Raw genomic sequence first — 16,852 nt, 5'->3', positions numbered from 1 at the left:
TATCGCCAGCCAATCACACACATACATTTTGTACATATGAAATTGGTAGAGTTCTGGTCCTCTTTTTTTTCCACATATTAAGTAAAGCCCTAAACATCACACTTGACTACAGCCCTTTGACGGCTATCTTTGGGGTTCCTCCTGCACCAGTCAGTCTCTCCGATAAACACTTGGATGTTATTGCTTTTGCTTCACTCATTGCCTGTAGAAGTTTTTCTTTTTGAAAAGCCCCAAACCTCCCCCTGCCAAATCCTGTCTGATTTGATGTCTTTTCTCTAATTAGAAAAGGTAAAATCTAAGCTGAGAGGCTCATCTGCCCAATTCCACACAAGACGGCAGCCTGTCATTTCAACCCTCTTACATCTTACATCTCTGGCCCCCATCTGATTGTTATCACATTTAAGTTATTATTTTTCTTCTTGAAACAGGCATCCCTGCCATCCTCTCTCCTTATAGTGTCCTTTTCAACCTTTTTTTTTTTATTTTTTTATTTTGTCACGTCTGTATTGTTTTATTTACTCTCTGGGGTTTGTAAGGTGGTGTTCTGTTCTATGTTCTATGTTCTTATGTTTTACCACACCAGAAAACAGCTGGGGGGAATACAAACAACAAAACAAAAAGCGGAACCTGTATCTTTTCTGTTAATTTATATTGGCGCATCTCTGGTTTTCAATAAAAATACATATAAAAAACAACACACTCAATAAAATCAATTATAAGGTAAATTATATCCCTAAAACAGGTAATGTAATATAAAAACCCCATGGTCTATGTTATATTAAAAAGAATGTTACACCAATTATACATCCACACCAATATGGCAACCCCCGGAAATAATTTTGCAATCCCCAGGTTAGGAACCACTGCTAAAAGGCATACTGGAACATGAAAATAATGACATTATCAGACAAATTACATGTTTGCTTTTACTGAAAATAGCTTTTAAAGTCTAATTTGGTCTACAGCAGACACATTTGTACACAAAATACACGTTTCAGACTGGTATATACCCAGCAGAACTGGAAGTTGTCAGAATTTATTGTTCACCATAATTTCTAAAAGATGCTTAGCTTGTTTTGGGGTTTAAAATCATGATATCACATTTAAACTTAATCAAAAATGTTTACTTTTTCACATTTGCAACTCTATCTCAGCTCCACCACTTCCTTTGTTTTCATTGGCAACAGGAGTAAGAGTGTCGTCTGGATTTAAAGGGCATTGCTCAGGCTGCTTTGCGGTGCTGTGCATCTTGTTTTCAGGGCAGCAAAGCTGCCTGAGGTTCTGTAGAAACAATCAGTCACTTCACATTAGACAAAACGTTGATGTGCAGTGCAAGTTTCCTAAACTGGTCAACAGAAACACATACAGAAAAGGAGGGAATTAACAACACCCTAACTCCTGTATGTATGCAACTGGACCCTGATGCTTGTTGTAAAACAGTACTTGTACTGTTATTGTTGCATTAACTACTTCTCAATGTTGGACAGAATATTTTGTTCTTGAGTAACCAAGCTTTTCTTTTTCTGCGATGTAGAAGCTGAGCTGTTATCTCACCATGATTCGGATTTATAAAGAGAAATACAATTGCTTTCTTCATTGCCCCAAATTAACCATAAACTAATTAATGGCTTAGAAGGACAGTACCTGGTATTGGAAAAAGTATTACATTCATTATTTGTATTAATGGTGCAGTTTATTGTAAGGGACCTTAGTCCCCATACACAGTCTATGTAATTACAATGAGCAAGAATCAAAACAATAAAAAATAAAATAGATTTGTAAACCATTACTTAAATGAAAATAAAACACTATTAGAAATAGCACACAAAATTGAAAGTGCAAACCATTAAAAACTATCAATGACGCCGCCCTGGTTGATCATGGTTGGGTTTAGGGCGACAACTAACGATTATTTTCATCATTGGTCATGTGCTGTTTTCTTTCATGATTAATTGTTGGTTCTATGACAAAAATACCCCTTATTTCCCTGAGCTCAAATTGACATATTTAAATTACCAACACCAAAGATTCATTTGTACCTTATAATAATATTTCCAAAATTGTTTCAGTGTTTCATCAACTCGTCACAGGGTGAACGGCACTTCGGCATTCACTTTACGGCACTTTACCGGCTATAACAGCACTGTGCAAGTTTGCCAGATCGGTTAGCAGATCTGTAGTGCGATTGAGACAGAGGTAATGGACAATTCCACTTCAAACTTGTAGGGGGACTGAAGCGGAAAAGTGCTTTGGTGTTGCTTTAAATGATGAATCAATAATAAAAATAGTTGGTGATTAATTTTCTGCCAATCAACTCTTTGTTAAACCCCGACATCACGCGAGAATTTATTTGTGTTTTTGGAACATTTATCTTTCTTTACTGAGCACATACCTGCCCTATTGTCCCTTTCATCTGAGTAACTTTGAAGATGATCCACAGAGGAACCAGGAGAACACAGAACAGTCCAAGGAACCAACCCAAAGCATAAGCCCAGCTTGGGTAGACGTAGGTATTGTTATACTTGAGAGGCTTGTATTTCATCACTGAAAAGACAAATGTACCCTGACAAAAAAAACACACATTTAATTTCAGTAAAACCAGGTCAGATCAACAACTTTTCCCTCCAGTCCAGTGATGTCTATTCAGGTCTCAGTGTTTATCAAACATTTTCTCCTTGAAGAATGTTATGTTTACTACTAAAACATGGAAGTGCTCTCCATAAACATAACACAAATGTAATATAATTTACAGCTCTCTGTGGTGTCTTTTCATTTACACTTTAGTACAGTGCCTCTTGAAAATGTGCCTGTTTTGAACAGACCAATTGCTTGGCCTGTAGTATTGCTGCTTGTAGAATTCATCAAAACCAAATTACACCCCAAAATTACATACAGAAGGACCCCAAGATAGACACTTATTATGTACAAGAGAGTAATGAAATTTGATGACAGAAGAAAAACCTCATTGAATTTGTTGCTAGCCAAAGAAGTTAACCAAAACTGCTTAAATTTTCCTTTGTTCATTGGCGTTCATAAAAGACTCACTTTGCAATCTATATATTTTGCACAATACACCAGACCACATCTTTTTTCTGTTGACAGGAATGAAAGAAAACATTTAACTCACCACACAAACAGTGGGGGTTATATAAAGCCAACAATACTTCATCATTGGCCATGGACGATAACCCACCATGTCTTCAATGTTGTCATAGAGACGATCTGCACCTGGTAATCAAAAGAAAAATAAATAGCCTGTTTTAAAATCAGTTTAATAGTCACATGAAACTATAGTTACAACACAAACAAATGCATAATGTGATGTGAATTTATGGGTGATGCTGATGCTGAACTCCTGAAACTTCAAATCCCGAATGTATTTGAAGGCAGTTTGTGCCAACACGCGTGGGTTGCTGCCCAGTTCTATTTTAAATGTACTAAGATTTCGATATAAAAAAATCTGAAAAACTAGGAAAACTATCTGCGTGCTTCTCCTGACAATATGGTGAAGCTAGATCGATGTCTATGATACTTTTCCTTGCGTCAATGATAAAAAAGGAATGTCTACCCTACCCCACAGACTAGCTACAGATAGAACAGCTGAAGCTAGTCTGTGGAGATGCTAAGAGCTAATTTCAGTTTTATTGACATTGTTCATACTGCTCAGAGAAATATGTTAAAAACAAACCTCCGTTGCTCCTATGCTGTAAACATTGCCTTACACTATTAATCTTGTACAATATAGAGAAAAACAATAGCCCTGAAACTTTGCTAACAATTGCTTGCATATGTTTGGAAACCTGAATGCGGATGTTAGCATTTTGGTACCAAAATAACATAAAACTATTATTTCACTGGAAGAAACTCTCACAGAAGCTAATTTTGCGTATGGCCACCATAGAAGTTTAAATGAGCTCGGAATGGGAGGGGCAGTAATATTCAGTTGGTTGTCATGTACACTTTCATTGCAAGGTGAGAGATATTCTTTCACAATGTAGCTTTAAACTCAGGCTGAAGCTGCTGTTTTTATGGCCGTTTTTATTGTGTAAATTTGTGTGTAGTTTGTGTTGTATATTCTCATGTGATGTCTTTCTGCTGCAAACAAATTGCCCTTGTAGGACAAAGAATAAAATGAACAGAACTAAATGCAACATTGTACAAGTTGTCCGTGCTCTCTGGTGGACAAAATGTGTACTGGGGAAACTTTCTAATGCTGGCCGTTGTAAATGACATGAAACGGATCTTTAGCAAAACGTCTGCTGACAAAAACACAGACCTTTTAAAAATTCTTATAATTTGGTCAAAGGTCTTTTCAATAGGCGTAAAAACAAAAAGCGTATCAATTACTTTCTTTGATTAATGCAGGATAACCATAATGACTCACCATATATCCATCCGATTGCTATCGATTGACACACTGAAAGGAGGAGAAGATTGTTGCCACTACAAACGTAATGGTCAAAAAGTTGAAGGAAATATAAGCCTCCCTGCAGGCAGACAGAGGGTTGATTGTTACCACACATCAAACACAAAAACAACACAACCATTTGGCTAAACGTTGCAATACTTAACAGTTTTTTCTGCTTAAAAATTAGATGAACAAAGCAGTTCAGCGTGCCACAGGTTCAGGGGAGATTGTATTTGGCTTTTGAAGGGTACACCGGCTCATTTTTATTTACTGCTATGTGAACACACCACAAACATGGACTCTCACCTCTGTGACAAGAAGAAGGCCGAGAAGGAAGCAAACAGAGCAGAGAGCAAGCAGCAGCAACTCTCGACGATAAGCTTTTCGAAACATGTTGGGGAACATGTCGGTCACAGACGTCATCAGGCACTCCAAACTCACAAACTGACAGAGAAACAGATCTGTTGAAATACTTTAAAATAAACAGCTTTTGTCTGCAATCAACAATGGTTAAATTGAGGATTTGTTACTGCTTACGGCAAATGTGTTTTTTTCTCACCTGTGTATCTGCACCCAACAAGATGACCATGATGAAGAAACATATAGCCCATAACTGAGGGAAAGGCATCATGGCTACTGCACGTGGATAGGCAATAAATGCCAGGCCAGGTCCTGTATTTCAATCAATCAATCAACCAATCAATCAATCAATCAATCAAACAATCAATCAATCAATCAATCAATCAATTTGTCATATGAAATTATATAAAATACAATTCAAATACAACTATTTGAGAACATGCAGATAAAGCTTTTATTTCATAATACAATTTAGATTACTTTTAAGGGACAATCTTTCCGTCTTATTGTGTAATCAGTTAACAAAAGATAAAATACACTTAGTTTGTATTCCAGCTACCACAAATGATCTTTTTTGCACATATAGTTAAACCCCACTAATACATTTTGCAGCCAGCAGGCTGTAATTAGTGCTACACTTTCAACCCTATCTGTATAATTTGTTTTATTCAGAGCACTTTACATTAACAGCGACATGATCATTAAATATACAGTATGTACTGTAACAGAAGTGGTTTAGTGATGGTCTTACCAGAAGCAGCCACTTCAGATATTGGCAGTCCTTGTTCGTAGGACATAAAGCCCAAAACTGAAAAGATAGCAAACCCTGCCACAAAGCTTGACCCGCCATTCACCAAACACAGAACAAACGTGTCCCTGAGGAAAAAAACAACAGTCTTTGATGTTCTTTATCAGAGCGTCTTAAAGAGACAAACTACATCCAAACTAAGGCTATTCACCACCTTTTTGTCTCTGACAGACATGGATATGTGTTAATGTGTATGTCCATCATTTCATACGCAAAAATTCTCTGTTTCAAGCTTCTGAAATGTGAGACTGTGCTTTGTCATTCGATAATAAAATGAATATCTTTGGGTTTTGAAGTGTTGTTGGACAAATCAAGCAATTGTTGCCACAACATGTTGCCTTGGAAAATGTATTCTCATATTCATCACCTTCCACAATTTTAGTTTTACAGAAAAACAAAGATTTCAGATAAAATCAGCAAATCAATTGATTATGATATTGATCATAAGTTGAAGCTCTAATTAAGTCATAATAGTATGTTTGAGAAAACTAAAAAGAAAATAATCTTAGACTACATATGTTGTAGTAATGCATTTAAATAAAAAAGCAGAAGAGCAGAGAGCACTTACTTGTAGCAGTCATTGTTAAACTGATTGTAACTGCCCAGAGCTGTCAAACTCCCCTGACAAATCCCAAAAGAGAAAAGAACTTGTGCACCTGCATCCATCCAAACCTAACCAAATGTAAAAAGATACCATTACACTTTCACCACTTAAACTACGGTAAGAGTGTATCGTGAAATATAAGTATATTACAGTAGGCTATTTGGACTTCCGGTGGGAGGCAATTGTCTTATGTTGAATGTTCAACTTTATTACTTACTTGAGGGTCCACCAACCTTGTTGGGTCAGGATACAGGTAGAAAGATATGCCATCAATAGCTCCTGGTAAAGTGAGTCCTCGAGCCAACAGAACCACCAGCATCAAATAGGGGAAAGTGGCTGTAAAGTAAACTACCTGCGACAACAACAGACAAAGGCATGTTTCAGCTTTTAATGGTGTTTTAAATTGCAATTAATAATTGGATTTTAAAACAAGAAGTTGCAACAGAACAACTATACATAAAAAATGTGCAGCTCACACAATGTGACATATGCCTAAATTAAAATAAAATAAAATGCCTGTTATAATTTCGTTGTCTGTTCAAAGGAGGACACCAAAGCAACAGCAATCCTGGACTTATGCTGATATATAAACTAACTATGTTATAAGTCTGTACAGTTTGCTATTATTGAGGTTTTTCTTTTCATTTATAACCCTGTTGCAGTTCTGCTTGTTCTGATTGGTCTGCTTTGTGTTTTCTGAGACATGTTTGGTGCTGGTAGCGTTTGTTGCAAGGTTACGGTGAAGACAGATAGACGATAGACGGTGAAGACAACATGGAGCAAATTTGCAGCGTTCATTTTTTGTTGTGATTGTTCAGTGTGAATGAGAGAACATTAACAGGATTACTTAGGTTATACTGTAATGAATCAACATCACTGTGCACCGGGCTTTGAAGCAAATAGAACATACCGAACAAACAGCGGACTGGCAATTAAGCCCTCTGACCCAAAAATACTTTTTTACCATAGGCTTACATGGCAAAAGACACTGTAAATCAGTGGATACATGTTTCACTATCAGAATTTGATCCAATTGGTCCGAAAACATTTGGAAAGTCTAAAAGAGCCAACCCATTAAATCATTTTATATTTAATGTATTTTTATGCGCATATTGAATTGCATTAAACAGTGTTGATGGGAATGGCAAAATTTGAAAAAAGTCCTCAAAAATCAAAAAAAGGGTTTTACTCTTGCTTGAGGTTGTTCTTGCTTTTTTAGAAAGTGCCCATATTGTGAAATAAATCAATGTTTCTGGGATTTGGGGTGTTATTTTGTGTCTCTTGTGCTTCTACATGCAATCAAACTTGGAAAAAAAACCTAAACATGCTGTTTTGAGTGAGATACATGTTTCTGAACGTCCTCAGCATTCAGTCTCAGGTGAGCTGTTCAAAAGCTGCACGGCTTTCTACGTCACTAGCCGAGACGAGGTGACTAACTGTAACACATGCTAGAGGTAGCATGCTAGCTTGTTCTCAATGGCGAACACTGCTACAACACACACTATTTAATCTCTACACTACTACTATAATCTACAATAGAACTACTTACATGTCCCTGTTCTGCAGGTATTCCACAAGTGCACCCTTGTTTCAGAAGAAGTCTCCCAGCTAATCCTGCCTTATACTGACCAAAGTTGGAGAAAGAGTTGTCTAGCTGATGTGATCTTACTTAGCTACTGCGCATGTGCGACTCCTAACAAAGATAGAAGTGAAATGTCTCACTCTGTAGCTAAAACAGAAACCCAAACACACTGGGTGAAAACAGGTGAAAACATCTTCAGAAGTGTGCAGTTTCATTTTTGAAAATGAAACCACATAACCCTATTCTGGTACAACCTACAAATACAATTATGAACTTGAAAATAAGCATACTATGGGCGCTTTATTGCGCAAAATGGGAGATGGAAACAGCTTTGCTGAATAAATTGTGACGTAGCAAACATGTAACTCAAACGACATGTAACTCAAACATATCCATTGGATGGGGGCAGGATCGGGATATGGGTTCTATCCACTGCGCCGTACACTTGTGGCACAAGGTGCAAAGTGGAGTTGCGGTGCGATATAGCCATTTGTCATGGCGCATACGAAGGATTTAAGAAAATATGTGACATTTACCATTTGTTTTTATTTTTCGTATTTAGAAAATTCATGAACTAACTTAAAATTTAACTGTAATAAAACCTCCTTAATTAGAATTACTGCCTCACAGTTGTATACAACTGCTAACCAGTCAAGAAGGGTTTATCTCTTATTTTACATCTCTTTATATACAGTCTGTGTTATACATCCAAGGTCTAGCTGCAGAGCTCCAGACCCATCTCAAATGGAATTTATTTTAGCCAAAAATTCCACCATCTTACACTGGTTACAGAAAATGAGCTGAACAAAGTTATCCCTCATTTGGCGATAGCAATGTGCTAACCTACCCTGTGACAAGTTAGGCAATAGTGTGCGGATGGAGGATTAAGTTTATAATATATTACTAATTTAGTGGCAATTTATTTAGTAAGCTAGCTAGCTTGTTCATTCCCACCAATGCTACTATGGTTAGAAAAAAATGAGCCAAACAGGCATTAACAGTTTGCTGATCCAATGCAGTCTGGGCAGTCCTGGGGGTTTGCACCCAATTTAATCTTCTGAAGAAAGACTTGTACCTTTCCTGTGGATCTCACTCCTTTCCAAACACAGAAGTAGCACAGGATCCAGGCCAGTAAGAGACACAAGACCAACTCCCACCTCAGGCTACCAATCTCTTCAATTCCTTGAGATATACCCAGCACTCGTCTCCTGAAAAGAAACACCTAATATTGTCAAAACAGGGGCTGTAAAACAGTTTTGGAGACAAAAACACTGAGAACTGTGTTCAAGACTACTAGTAATGTTCATAAAATAATAAAAAAGGTTATTATAATAGTGAAGAATAATCTAATGTGACTGATCACACAGTGTTATTACTACATTGCACCAGATTCATGTTGAAAATTAGCAAATACCTTTGGCCTTGCAGAAGTAGAATTTCATTTCCAGGTGGAAATTAGCAATATTGAAGATATTGCTGGTATTACTTGAAAACAATAATGCAACTTAAGATAAAATGAGATAAGATAAGAATTTTTTCTTGGGCAAAGAGAAGTGCTGGCAACAGCTGCGTACACACACGTAAACCAGGCATTAACAAACAGTATGTACTTAACAATATAACAAGACAACAATGTGCTTTCTGGACTAAAAGAAGAATAAATAAGATCAATCAATACAGGATATTCCCAAACAAGGGAATCAAAACTAATTAATTAACATTAGTGACGCCTAGCACACATACATGTATCAGTCCTGTACAATCACGTAAAATATTGTTCAATGTTGTATTATATTTGTATCTGGCTTGTGTATGAATTAATGATGAGTGTTTGTTTTTTTGTCTCTATGTATCTAGCAGGTGTAGTCACGGTCTATTTCTTAAACAGTACTTAATTAAAGTCAACCTCATTTATCATGGCCAAATGGTTTGGTTTGCTCCTCCTGTATGAACTCAAAAAGCTGTCCCTGTGGTGTAGTCTTAACATTTGCTGTCAAATGACAGTTGTTTTTATCACCTAACCCTACATTCACAGTGTACTGAATGTTCTGCATGTTATCTATTGAGAAAGGTTGACCATGATTTAGCAAAAGCAATGTGAGACACACCCTGTTTTTAAGTATTTGCTGCCAAATTTATTTGTATGTAACTGACAAATTCTGTGTATATTCAAAATGCTGACTGTATCAGGTGGTTCATATAATATAGTGACATTTGGAAATTTGGAACTCTGTTCAAGAAGAAGTAGATTTTTTCAAAAGAAAAGCCTAACATTTATCTCCTGCTAACCATGAATGTCTACAAAACTGAGTAACAGTTTTAATTGTGCTGAAATTTTGCCTTATGGCAGCACTAAAGGGATTGTTAAATGTGTAAACAGGTAGCCTGAGAAATAATGATGGCTGCTATAGACCCTTTTTACAGAAAGAGGAACAACAAAAACAAACACACAAACACGACAGGGTGCCAATGAACAACTAGTGTTTAGCCTCCTAAAAATGTGACATCCGCTATAAAGGAAGGCAGGTGTGAATTACTCTTACTCCCAGAATTCTGTTGCAGGTGTTGTTGCGTTTGCTGTCCAATTGGATGACGCATTTGTTTTATCAAATTCAACACAAGACTCTGAGAAAAAAAACAGAAGGAGATGTTTTAATCTGTCATAGTCTAGAAAAATATTTAAAAACAAACAAAATAACAGATACAGTTTAAACTCGACAAATAAAAAATAATCCTTGACCATTTTTTAGTCATTTGTGCTGTAAAGGACCCTCTGCTGTGGCAAGAAGAAATGTCTTAAAACCCTCATGCACAGTTTTCATGAAGATTCTGACATTCACTAAGGTCTTCTTATTTGAGATTTCTTACATTTCATTAATTTTTCTTAATAACTATTTTCATTATTGAACAAAGCATTATGGTCTTTTAAGATATGTAAACATTACGCTAACACTTCAATTCACATAAATTATGTAAATTGTGAACCATGTCATCCAATAATAAGTGATTGATCACGCTATTTAAAGCTCCAAATTCTGCCTATTTCTGCACCCGAGGCCTACTCGCACAATGGCATATTTACTGCTGCTGCAAGATGATGCTGATTTTGCCCTGATGAGGGAACGCATCTTCCAGGATCATGTAGATTTATTTGCATGAGAGTGAAACACTACTACATATGACAGCTCATTTGGCATTCACTTCCTGCACAAGTTCCTCCGCTTCAGAACTATTTAAGTTTTTTTGGAGTCCTTTGCTCTACCCTCTTTAGGCTTGTTTGGGCATTCTTGACTTAATTCTCTCAACCTTTTTTCAATTTCTGTGTGTGCACACGGCCCTGGAGGATCATGCCCTTTTATGTAGATTGGCAGGGCGTTTACACATAGGATCAACTGGCATGCACTTTAGATTTACGAAGACAATGGGATTCATCATTATAAGAACACAAGTGTAAACAATTCTGCGGTTTAAGGACATGTCATGAATCAACACTCAGACTTTTCTCGGTCAAATTTCTTTTGTGTGTACATTTGGCCAACAAAGGTGACTCTGATTCTGATCTAACTGAGCTACAAGGTATGAAGGTAAGCATGGTGCAAAATGTGAGAGAGCGTAGATGCGATGTGAGCACTTGTAGAATATGATTTGAGAGCTTGTAAAAAAAATCTGTACTTGTAGATGTGATGTGAGCACTTGTAGAATATGACTATGAATATGAGAAGAATATGAGAGCTTGTTGAAAAAAATGGGCCAGCGTGGAAACATTGCTAGAAAGCTTCACTGCCAACCTCAACCTGATGTGATTGGAGCTCCAGCGGGACACGGAGAGCGCCAGACCTGGTAGCAGCAGCACAACCCCCCCCCCCCCTGGAGCTCACTGCCAGTGTTGGTGGAATAGCAAGCTAGCGTGTTGTAGCAGCTGCGGATGGGGTATAATGCGTGCCTTTTCAATTAAAATGTATTCATTTATGAGTGTGCTGGTTGGTTAGTTTGCTAACGCTAGCTTGCTATTCCACCAACACTGGCAGTGAGCTCCAGGTGGGGTTGTGCCGTTGCTACAGGGTCTGGAGCTCTCCCTTTCCCGCTGCAGCTCCAATCAGATCAGGTCAAGGTCGGCAGCAAAGCTTTCTAGCAATGTTTTCACGCTGGCCGAGCCCCAATGATGGCGGTCCGTCCACGATTGCAGGACCTGGAACTCACCGCCAGGGTTTCAGTTGGACTGTTAAAAAGTGTTGAGATAATTAAAAGGTATTTACAGTATTTAGAAGCGGGCTGGCTGCTAGTTAGCTAACGCTAGCTTCCATGCTACATAAATAACCCGGACAGAGTTGTCCTTCATCTGGTGAACACTGCTGTCCCCGGCCATCCTGTTGGCGCAGAGCTCCACAGACTAAGTCCACAGGTACAAATTAGTTTTATCAAATGTATCGCAAGAAGTGTTGCAGATGTTGTGAGATGTGAGAGACCACATTGCGACAGATTCGAGAGGTTGCAATCACTGAGTTGTGGTTGTACTGGAAAAGTGACTGACGTGAACAAAAAAATAAGAGTACAGATTTTTTTTACAAGCTCTCAAATCATATTCTACAAGCGCACACATCGCATCTACGTGCTCTCACATTTTGCACCACATTTACCTTAAACAATAACTTGATCAATCAGTCAATTAATCAATCAATCAAGAATGCATGCTTTTTTTTATAATTCTGGTATTTCTATTTAGATTCAAATCCAAGCTCTTGGGTGTTTCTCTATAGTTGCTGTTATGAAGACAGAGGTAAAAAAAAATGATGCAAAGACACAGATGTCTGTCATGCACGTAATTCCTGTCTGTATCTGCATCACTACCTGTGTTCCAGGAGTTCCTGCAGCTGGCCCACGGGACCTCAGCGCTGAAGGACGAAAAGAGGTAGAAGAAGGCCCATGCCTGGATGACAATGTACGACACGGCAGCATATGCAATCACAACCTGTGTAGCGTAACCAATCCCTGAGGAGACAGATGGTGATGGTCAAATAATACATCATGTAATGTAACATATATAATCTCTATTCCTAAAAAAAAAGTATTGTTATTTTAGTTGGTCTAGTCTGTCTGGGTATGTTGGTTGGTAATGTGACCAATCAATTAACAATATTGTTGGACCATGTCCTGCTCAGAGAATGGCATGGATCGGAAGCTGATTGGAGGCGATGAATATCTTCCCACTCTGCAGGCCGGCAGAACTGCCACAATCAGAGTGACTTGACCAGTGGCCTGTCTGTCTCTGATCTTGTTATTTCGATGGCAAAGAGACTTCCAGAAAAAGTAACAGAGTGTGAGCTGCATCACAGAGGCAAATGCCGCCAATCTGTCTTCAGTCATCCAGATCGATTTGTTTTTATCGATGTGTTTTTGATATCCGCATGTTGAATGATAAGTCTGATGATATTTTATATTTTTCTTGTTGTCAACAAATTCCATTAAAAGATCAAAACAATGAATTGAAACGACTAACAAGTGGAGCTTGATCTTATTCCTTTGTGCCATAAACCTCCATTGTCGCCCAAAAACTATTAAAAAGACATCAATGAGCAACACTGTTGCTGTGGGCGACATTTGATTTATTTTGATAAGGTCACAATATGTGTGTGTTCTCTCATGTGTCTATTTACCCTGCTTCTATGTAGTCAATATACTGTATGTGTTGAATGAAGCTCAACCCCAAGGTGACCCTTTTATTAATATTATTTTTTATTTTGTTTGTTGTTTTGACCTATCCTTAAGAGAGTGTTTGTGTGTGTGTGTGTGTGTGTTTGTTTATGTAGGCAATAAAGTTAAAAAAAATGGTATACTTTACATCCATATGTACTGAGCTATGCCTATTGTCTAGGGTTTAAGGCATAAAGCTGTATTTCTTCTGTTGAATCAGTTTAATACATTTGTCTCTCCTGAAGACACTCAGGCTTCATTTCCACTGCTTTACCTTCGTTTTACCTTTAAATTATGAAATTTGTTCCAAGCTTTTAGAAAATTATAAGTTTCATACTGAAAAAGAAATAAATGATCATACTTGTACATATTTACATATTTATGTTTGTGTCACAAATGTTTTAAATTAGCTAAATTAATAACTACTTGTATGTATCTTTAAAGTTAAGATATATCCATCAGTAAATTACATCAGATGTTATGTATTGTACATGTGGTTCAGCATTTGCATGTACACACTGGAGAAAAAGGGAAGGAAAAGTTTAGCTTTTATAATTTATTTTATGTAGAATACACATTTGTAATATTGTAAGAACAAAGGGGTATCTCTACACACTGGGTGCTACTGGTGCACCAGTGATGCAAATCAGTGTAACACACTGACCTTCAAACAAGGGGCAGAAGTGCCTCCAGCAGGTGATACATCCTTGAGATGTGAACTGTCCCATGGCCGTCTCCAAGAGAAACATCGGGATACCACAAGAGAGTAGAAACAAGACGTACGGAACCAGAAATGCACCTGAGAGAAACATGACATGTCAAACATATCAACATATCAAAATATTGTTTCCTCTGTAAATCTTCTAAAGAGCCACATCCCATTATTCATGTTTGTTTTTAAGCTTGAGTATTTGAAATCTAGTGAAAAGGGCTGTAAACACAATCAAAAATTTAGTTTTTGTCTTTTGCATGCAAACATCACAGTGTTTATTCTACATTTATTGACATTATACTTTGATAAAGTGCAGGAATTCTGCTTACCTCCCCCATTTTTGTAGCATAAATAGGGGAACCTCCAGAGGTTTCCCAGTCCAACCAGGGTGCCAGCTACAGCCAGCAGAAATTCCACCTTGTTTGCCCACTGGCCTCGATCCAACAGCTGAGTCTTCTTCACCAGACTCTTATCCTGACTGGGCATGTCAAGGCTGTTTCTTTTAAGGAACTCTCTTGACATGTCAAGGAACAGTAGCAGATTAGTTACAAATACAAAGAAGTCAGAATTGAAATGTCCTTTTGCGTCCTTCACATTTATACACCAAGAACTGTGAGACAAAACTACTCAGCTGATTGTTTGGCAATGCTCATAAGCTTTGTTTATTTGAAAGAATGTAAGCTTGCAGGATTATCAGGAATGGAAAGTTTTCACCAGCAAGTGTTTGTCAGAAAATTGCACTTATTGGAGCACATTTAAGAATTAAAGTGATGCATTTAGCAGCCCAGTGTAAAACAAAAACACAGTGAGGTACTTACCCCTCCATCAGAAAGCTCCCTCCCTCTTGAGAGCTTACAGCAACAGCAAACTGATCAGTATTCCTCTCAGCCGGGTTCAACACAGGATCTCTGTAACATGAGGAGACCAAGAGTGAGAAACCAGTTTTTTTTTGGCTCCTCTATGACGTCTACACACCATGCCATCTCACTTTAAAAAGTGTTTGGCTCTGACAAATTTCCAAGGTATTCCACTTTCCTGCTGTTCAGTATTTTTCCACTGAGGCAGTGGCAGTTTGAGTCATTGAGATTAGCACAGTTACTCCAGTAGCCAAATCAGCTGAGTTGCCTCTGTTGTGTCAGAGGCTGCACACAGCCTGAAGTTATCTGCCAATTGGGAATTTGTAGCTTTGGGGCATAATTCAGTCAAATACCAACGGAAGAGGATTAAGGCCACATGTGAAAAATGTATTTGAGTTCAGAGTTTAAAGTCAGGATTCTGACGTTAGGCCGGCATATACGGGTGTTTTGCTAAACCTCAAGGCCGCGCCCGCTTTTGGGGGATAGGCCTAGTAAACAGACAATCCCATTGAAGTCAATGCAATTTGACATGTTAGGATCATGATTTAGACAAATGTTAATGGATGTTTATTTTGTGACCTTGCCTGAACCTAAGTTTTCACAATACCTTAATAAATTAAGGTTGATCGCTGTCACGTCCCCTCAGTCTTCCCCCGTATCAGTGGATCAATGACCAAACACCGTGGCCGCATACTGCTTGTGTGGAAATACATATCTGATTAAATCACTATTGTTAGGATGAATGTCATCAGTAGTCAACCAACCTGTTATTAATGTTAACTGTTTGATCTATTGCTGAGATTTAGTTGGAGACGACAGTCTGATCCTGCTTTAACTGTTGGCAGCCTCCCTCTTAAACTAGTTATGTTAGCTATCCATCAGTAAACTGTCACCAGCATTATTTACCACACTGACTGAGAATATTCACGTATCTTATGCGCCTCATATATCAGTGTGAAAGTCTCGATCAACCTGCTACACAACAGCTTTTTTAAAACGGTTTGTTTAAAGTTAAAGTGGGAAGTGATGTTAAACTTCCACCATTGTTTACGCTGTTGCGTTTTTTTTTTGTCTAAATATAATAATTCTGACTTTAAAGCTTTAGTGTGTAACTTTTTTATAATAATTAACATCCATTTCACTCAAGCCATTGCCAAAGGAGTTGACACAAAGCTGAATAAGAGTGCGTGGAGGAGGGGGGAGGGGTGGTGTGCGATCCCTAAAGGCTTGTATCATGTGGAGGTGCCGCCAGTTTTGTTGCCAGTACTTATCTGACAATGACATCAAAAAAAAGAGTAAGATATCAGAGAATGAGGTCAAAATTCTGACTTCAAACTCAAAACTAAATACATTTTTTTCACGTGGCTCTAATCTTCTTCTGTACATGTTCATACTGTGTTGCATCTTATTGCTTAGTTACATTTAAGCATAGCTCTAACATGTACAGTACACCTTCAACTTTTTTCATTCATCATTACTTTATATTTTTATGATCTCTGATTAACTCTACTTTTCTCTCATCTTAATTCCACTGTTCAGAAAAAAAACTTGTTTTTAGCTTTTTATATTTCAGTGACTTCCTTCTTCTAGTTTTTATAGTCACATGCTGTACTTTATACCAGAACAGGCTCCTGCTTCTGGGACACTTACCACCGTGGCATTTACAAAGTTTATCTTATCTCAGTCTTATAAATAACATCTGAATGAAATATGTATATACCTTTTCAGTGGTTGACTATAATTTGATGCCTTTAAACAAAATTAAACATGATACATTTAATTTATGTTTTGACTCTCATCTACATGTATGAAAAACCAGAATGTAAATAT

The 16,852-nt window shown here is 37.6% G+C and overlaps 1 protein-coding gene across 2 annotated transcripts; it reads right to left on the bottom strand.

The window, feature by feature from the left end:
* Positions 1 to 807: 807 nt before the first annotated feature.
* Positions 808 to 15,242, bottom strand: slc6a11a (solute carrier family 6 member 11a). Of its 2 annotated transcripts, none has more exons than XM_032513950.1 (15): positions 14,984 to 15,242; positions 14,495 to 14,679; positions 14,118 to 14,252; positions 12,611 to 12,751; positions 10,306 to 10,387; positions 8,838 to 8,970; positions 6,398 to 6,532; positions 6,145 to 6,248; positions 5,520 to 5,644; positions 4,968 to 5,080; positions 4,715 to 4,852; positions 4,385 to 4,487; positions 3,128 to 3,228; positions 2,393 to 2,563; positions 808 to 1,281 (listed from the first exon to the last, which is right to left on the bottom strand). In XM_032513950.1, the coding sequence occupies exons 1-15, from the start codon at positions 14,989 to 14,991 to the stop codon at positions 1,132 to 1,134; spliced, it is 1,824 nt and encodes a 607-aa protein (XP_032369841.1). In that variant the 5' UTR covers positions 14,992 to 15,242; the 3' UTR covers positions 808 to 1,131. The 2 variants fall into 2 exon arrangements, with proteins under 2 accessions (XP_032369841.1, XP_032369842.1); XM_032513951.1 differs by having other exon boundaries at positions 14,495 to 14,643; positions 14,984 to 15,116.
* Between the last annotated feature and the right edge of the window lie 1,610 nt (positions 15,243 to 16,852).

This window comes from Etheostoma spectabile, chromosome 4 (genome assembly GCF_008692095.1).
Source record: "Etheostoma spectabile isolate EspeVRDwgs_2016 chromosome 4, UIUC_Espe_1.0, whole genome shotgun sequence".
NCBI lineage: Eukaryota > Metazoa > Chordata > Actinopteri > Perciformes > Percidae > Etheostoma > Etheostoma spectabile.
Note: the sequence above shows the minus strand (reverse complement) of the source record. Positions and strands in the feature narration are given on the sequence as shown.

Excerpts from the sequence above, each read along its gene's own strand:
- slc6a11a (XM_032513950.1), bottom strand. Across the intron at positions 5,645-6,144 it reads TTTAACAATGACTGCTACAA|GGACACGTTTGTTCTGTGTT; the intron begins GTAAGTGCTCTC and ends TTTTTTCCTCAG. Across the intron at positions 2,564-3,127 it reads TAACCCCCACTGTTTGTGTG|GGTACATTTGTCTTTTCAGT; the intron begins GTGAGTTAAATG and ends TTTTTTTGTCAG.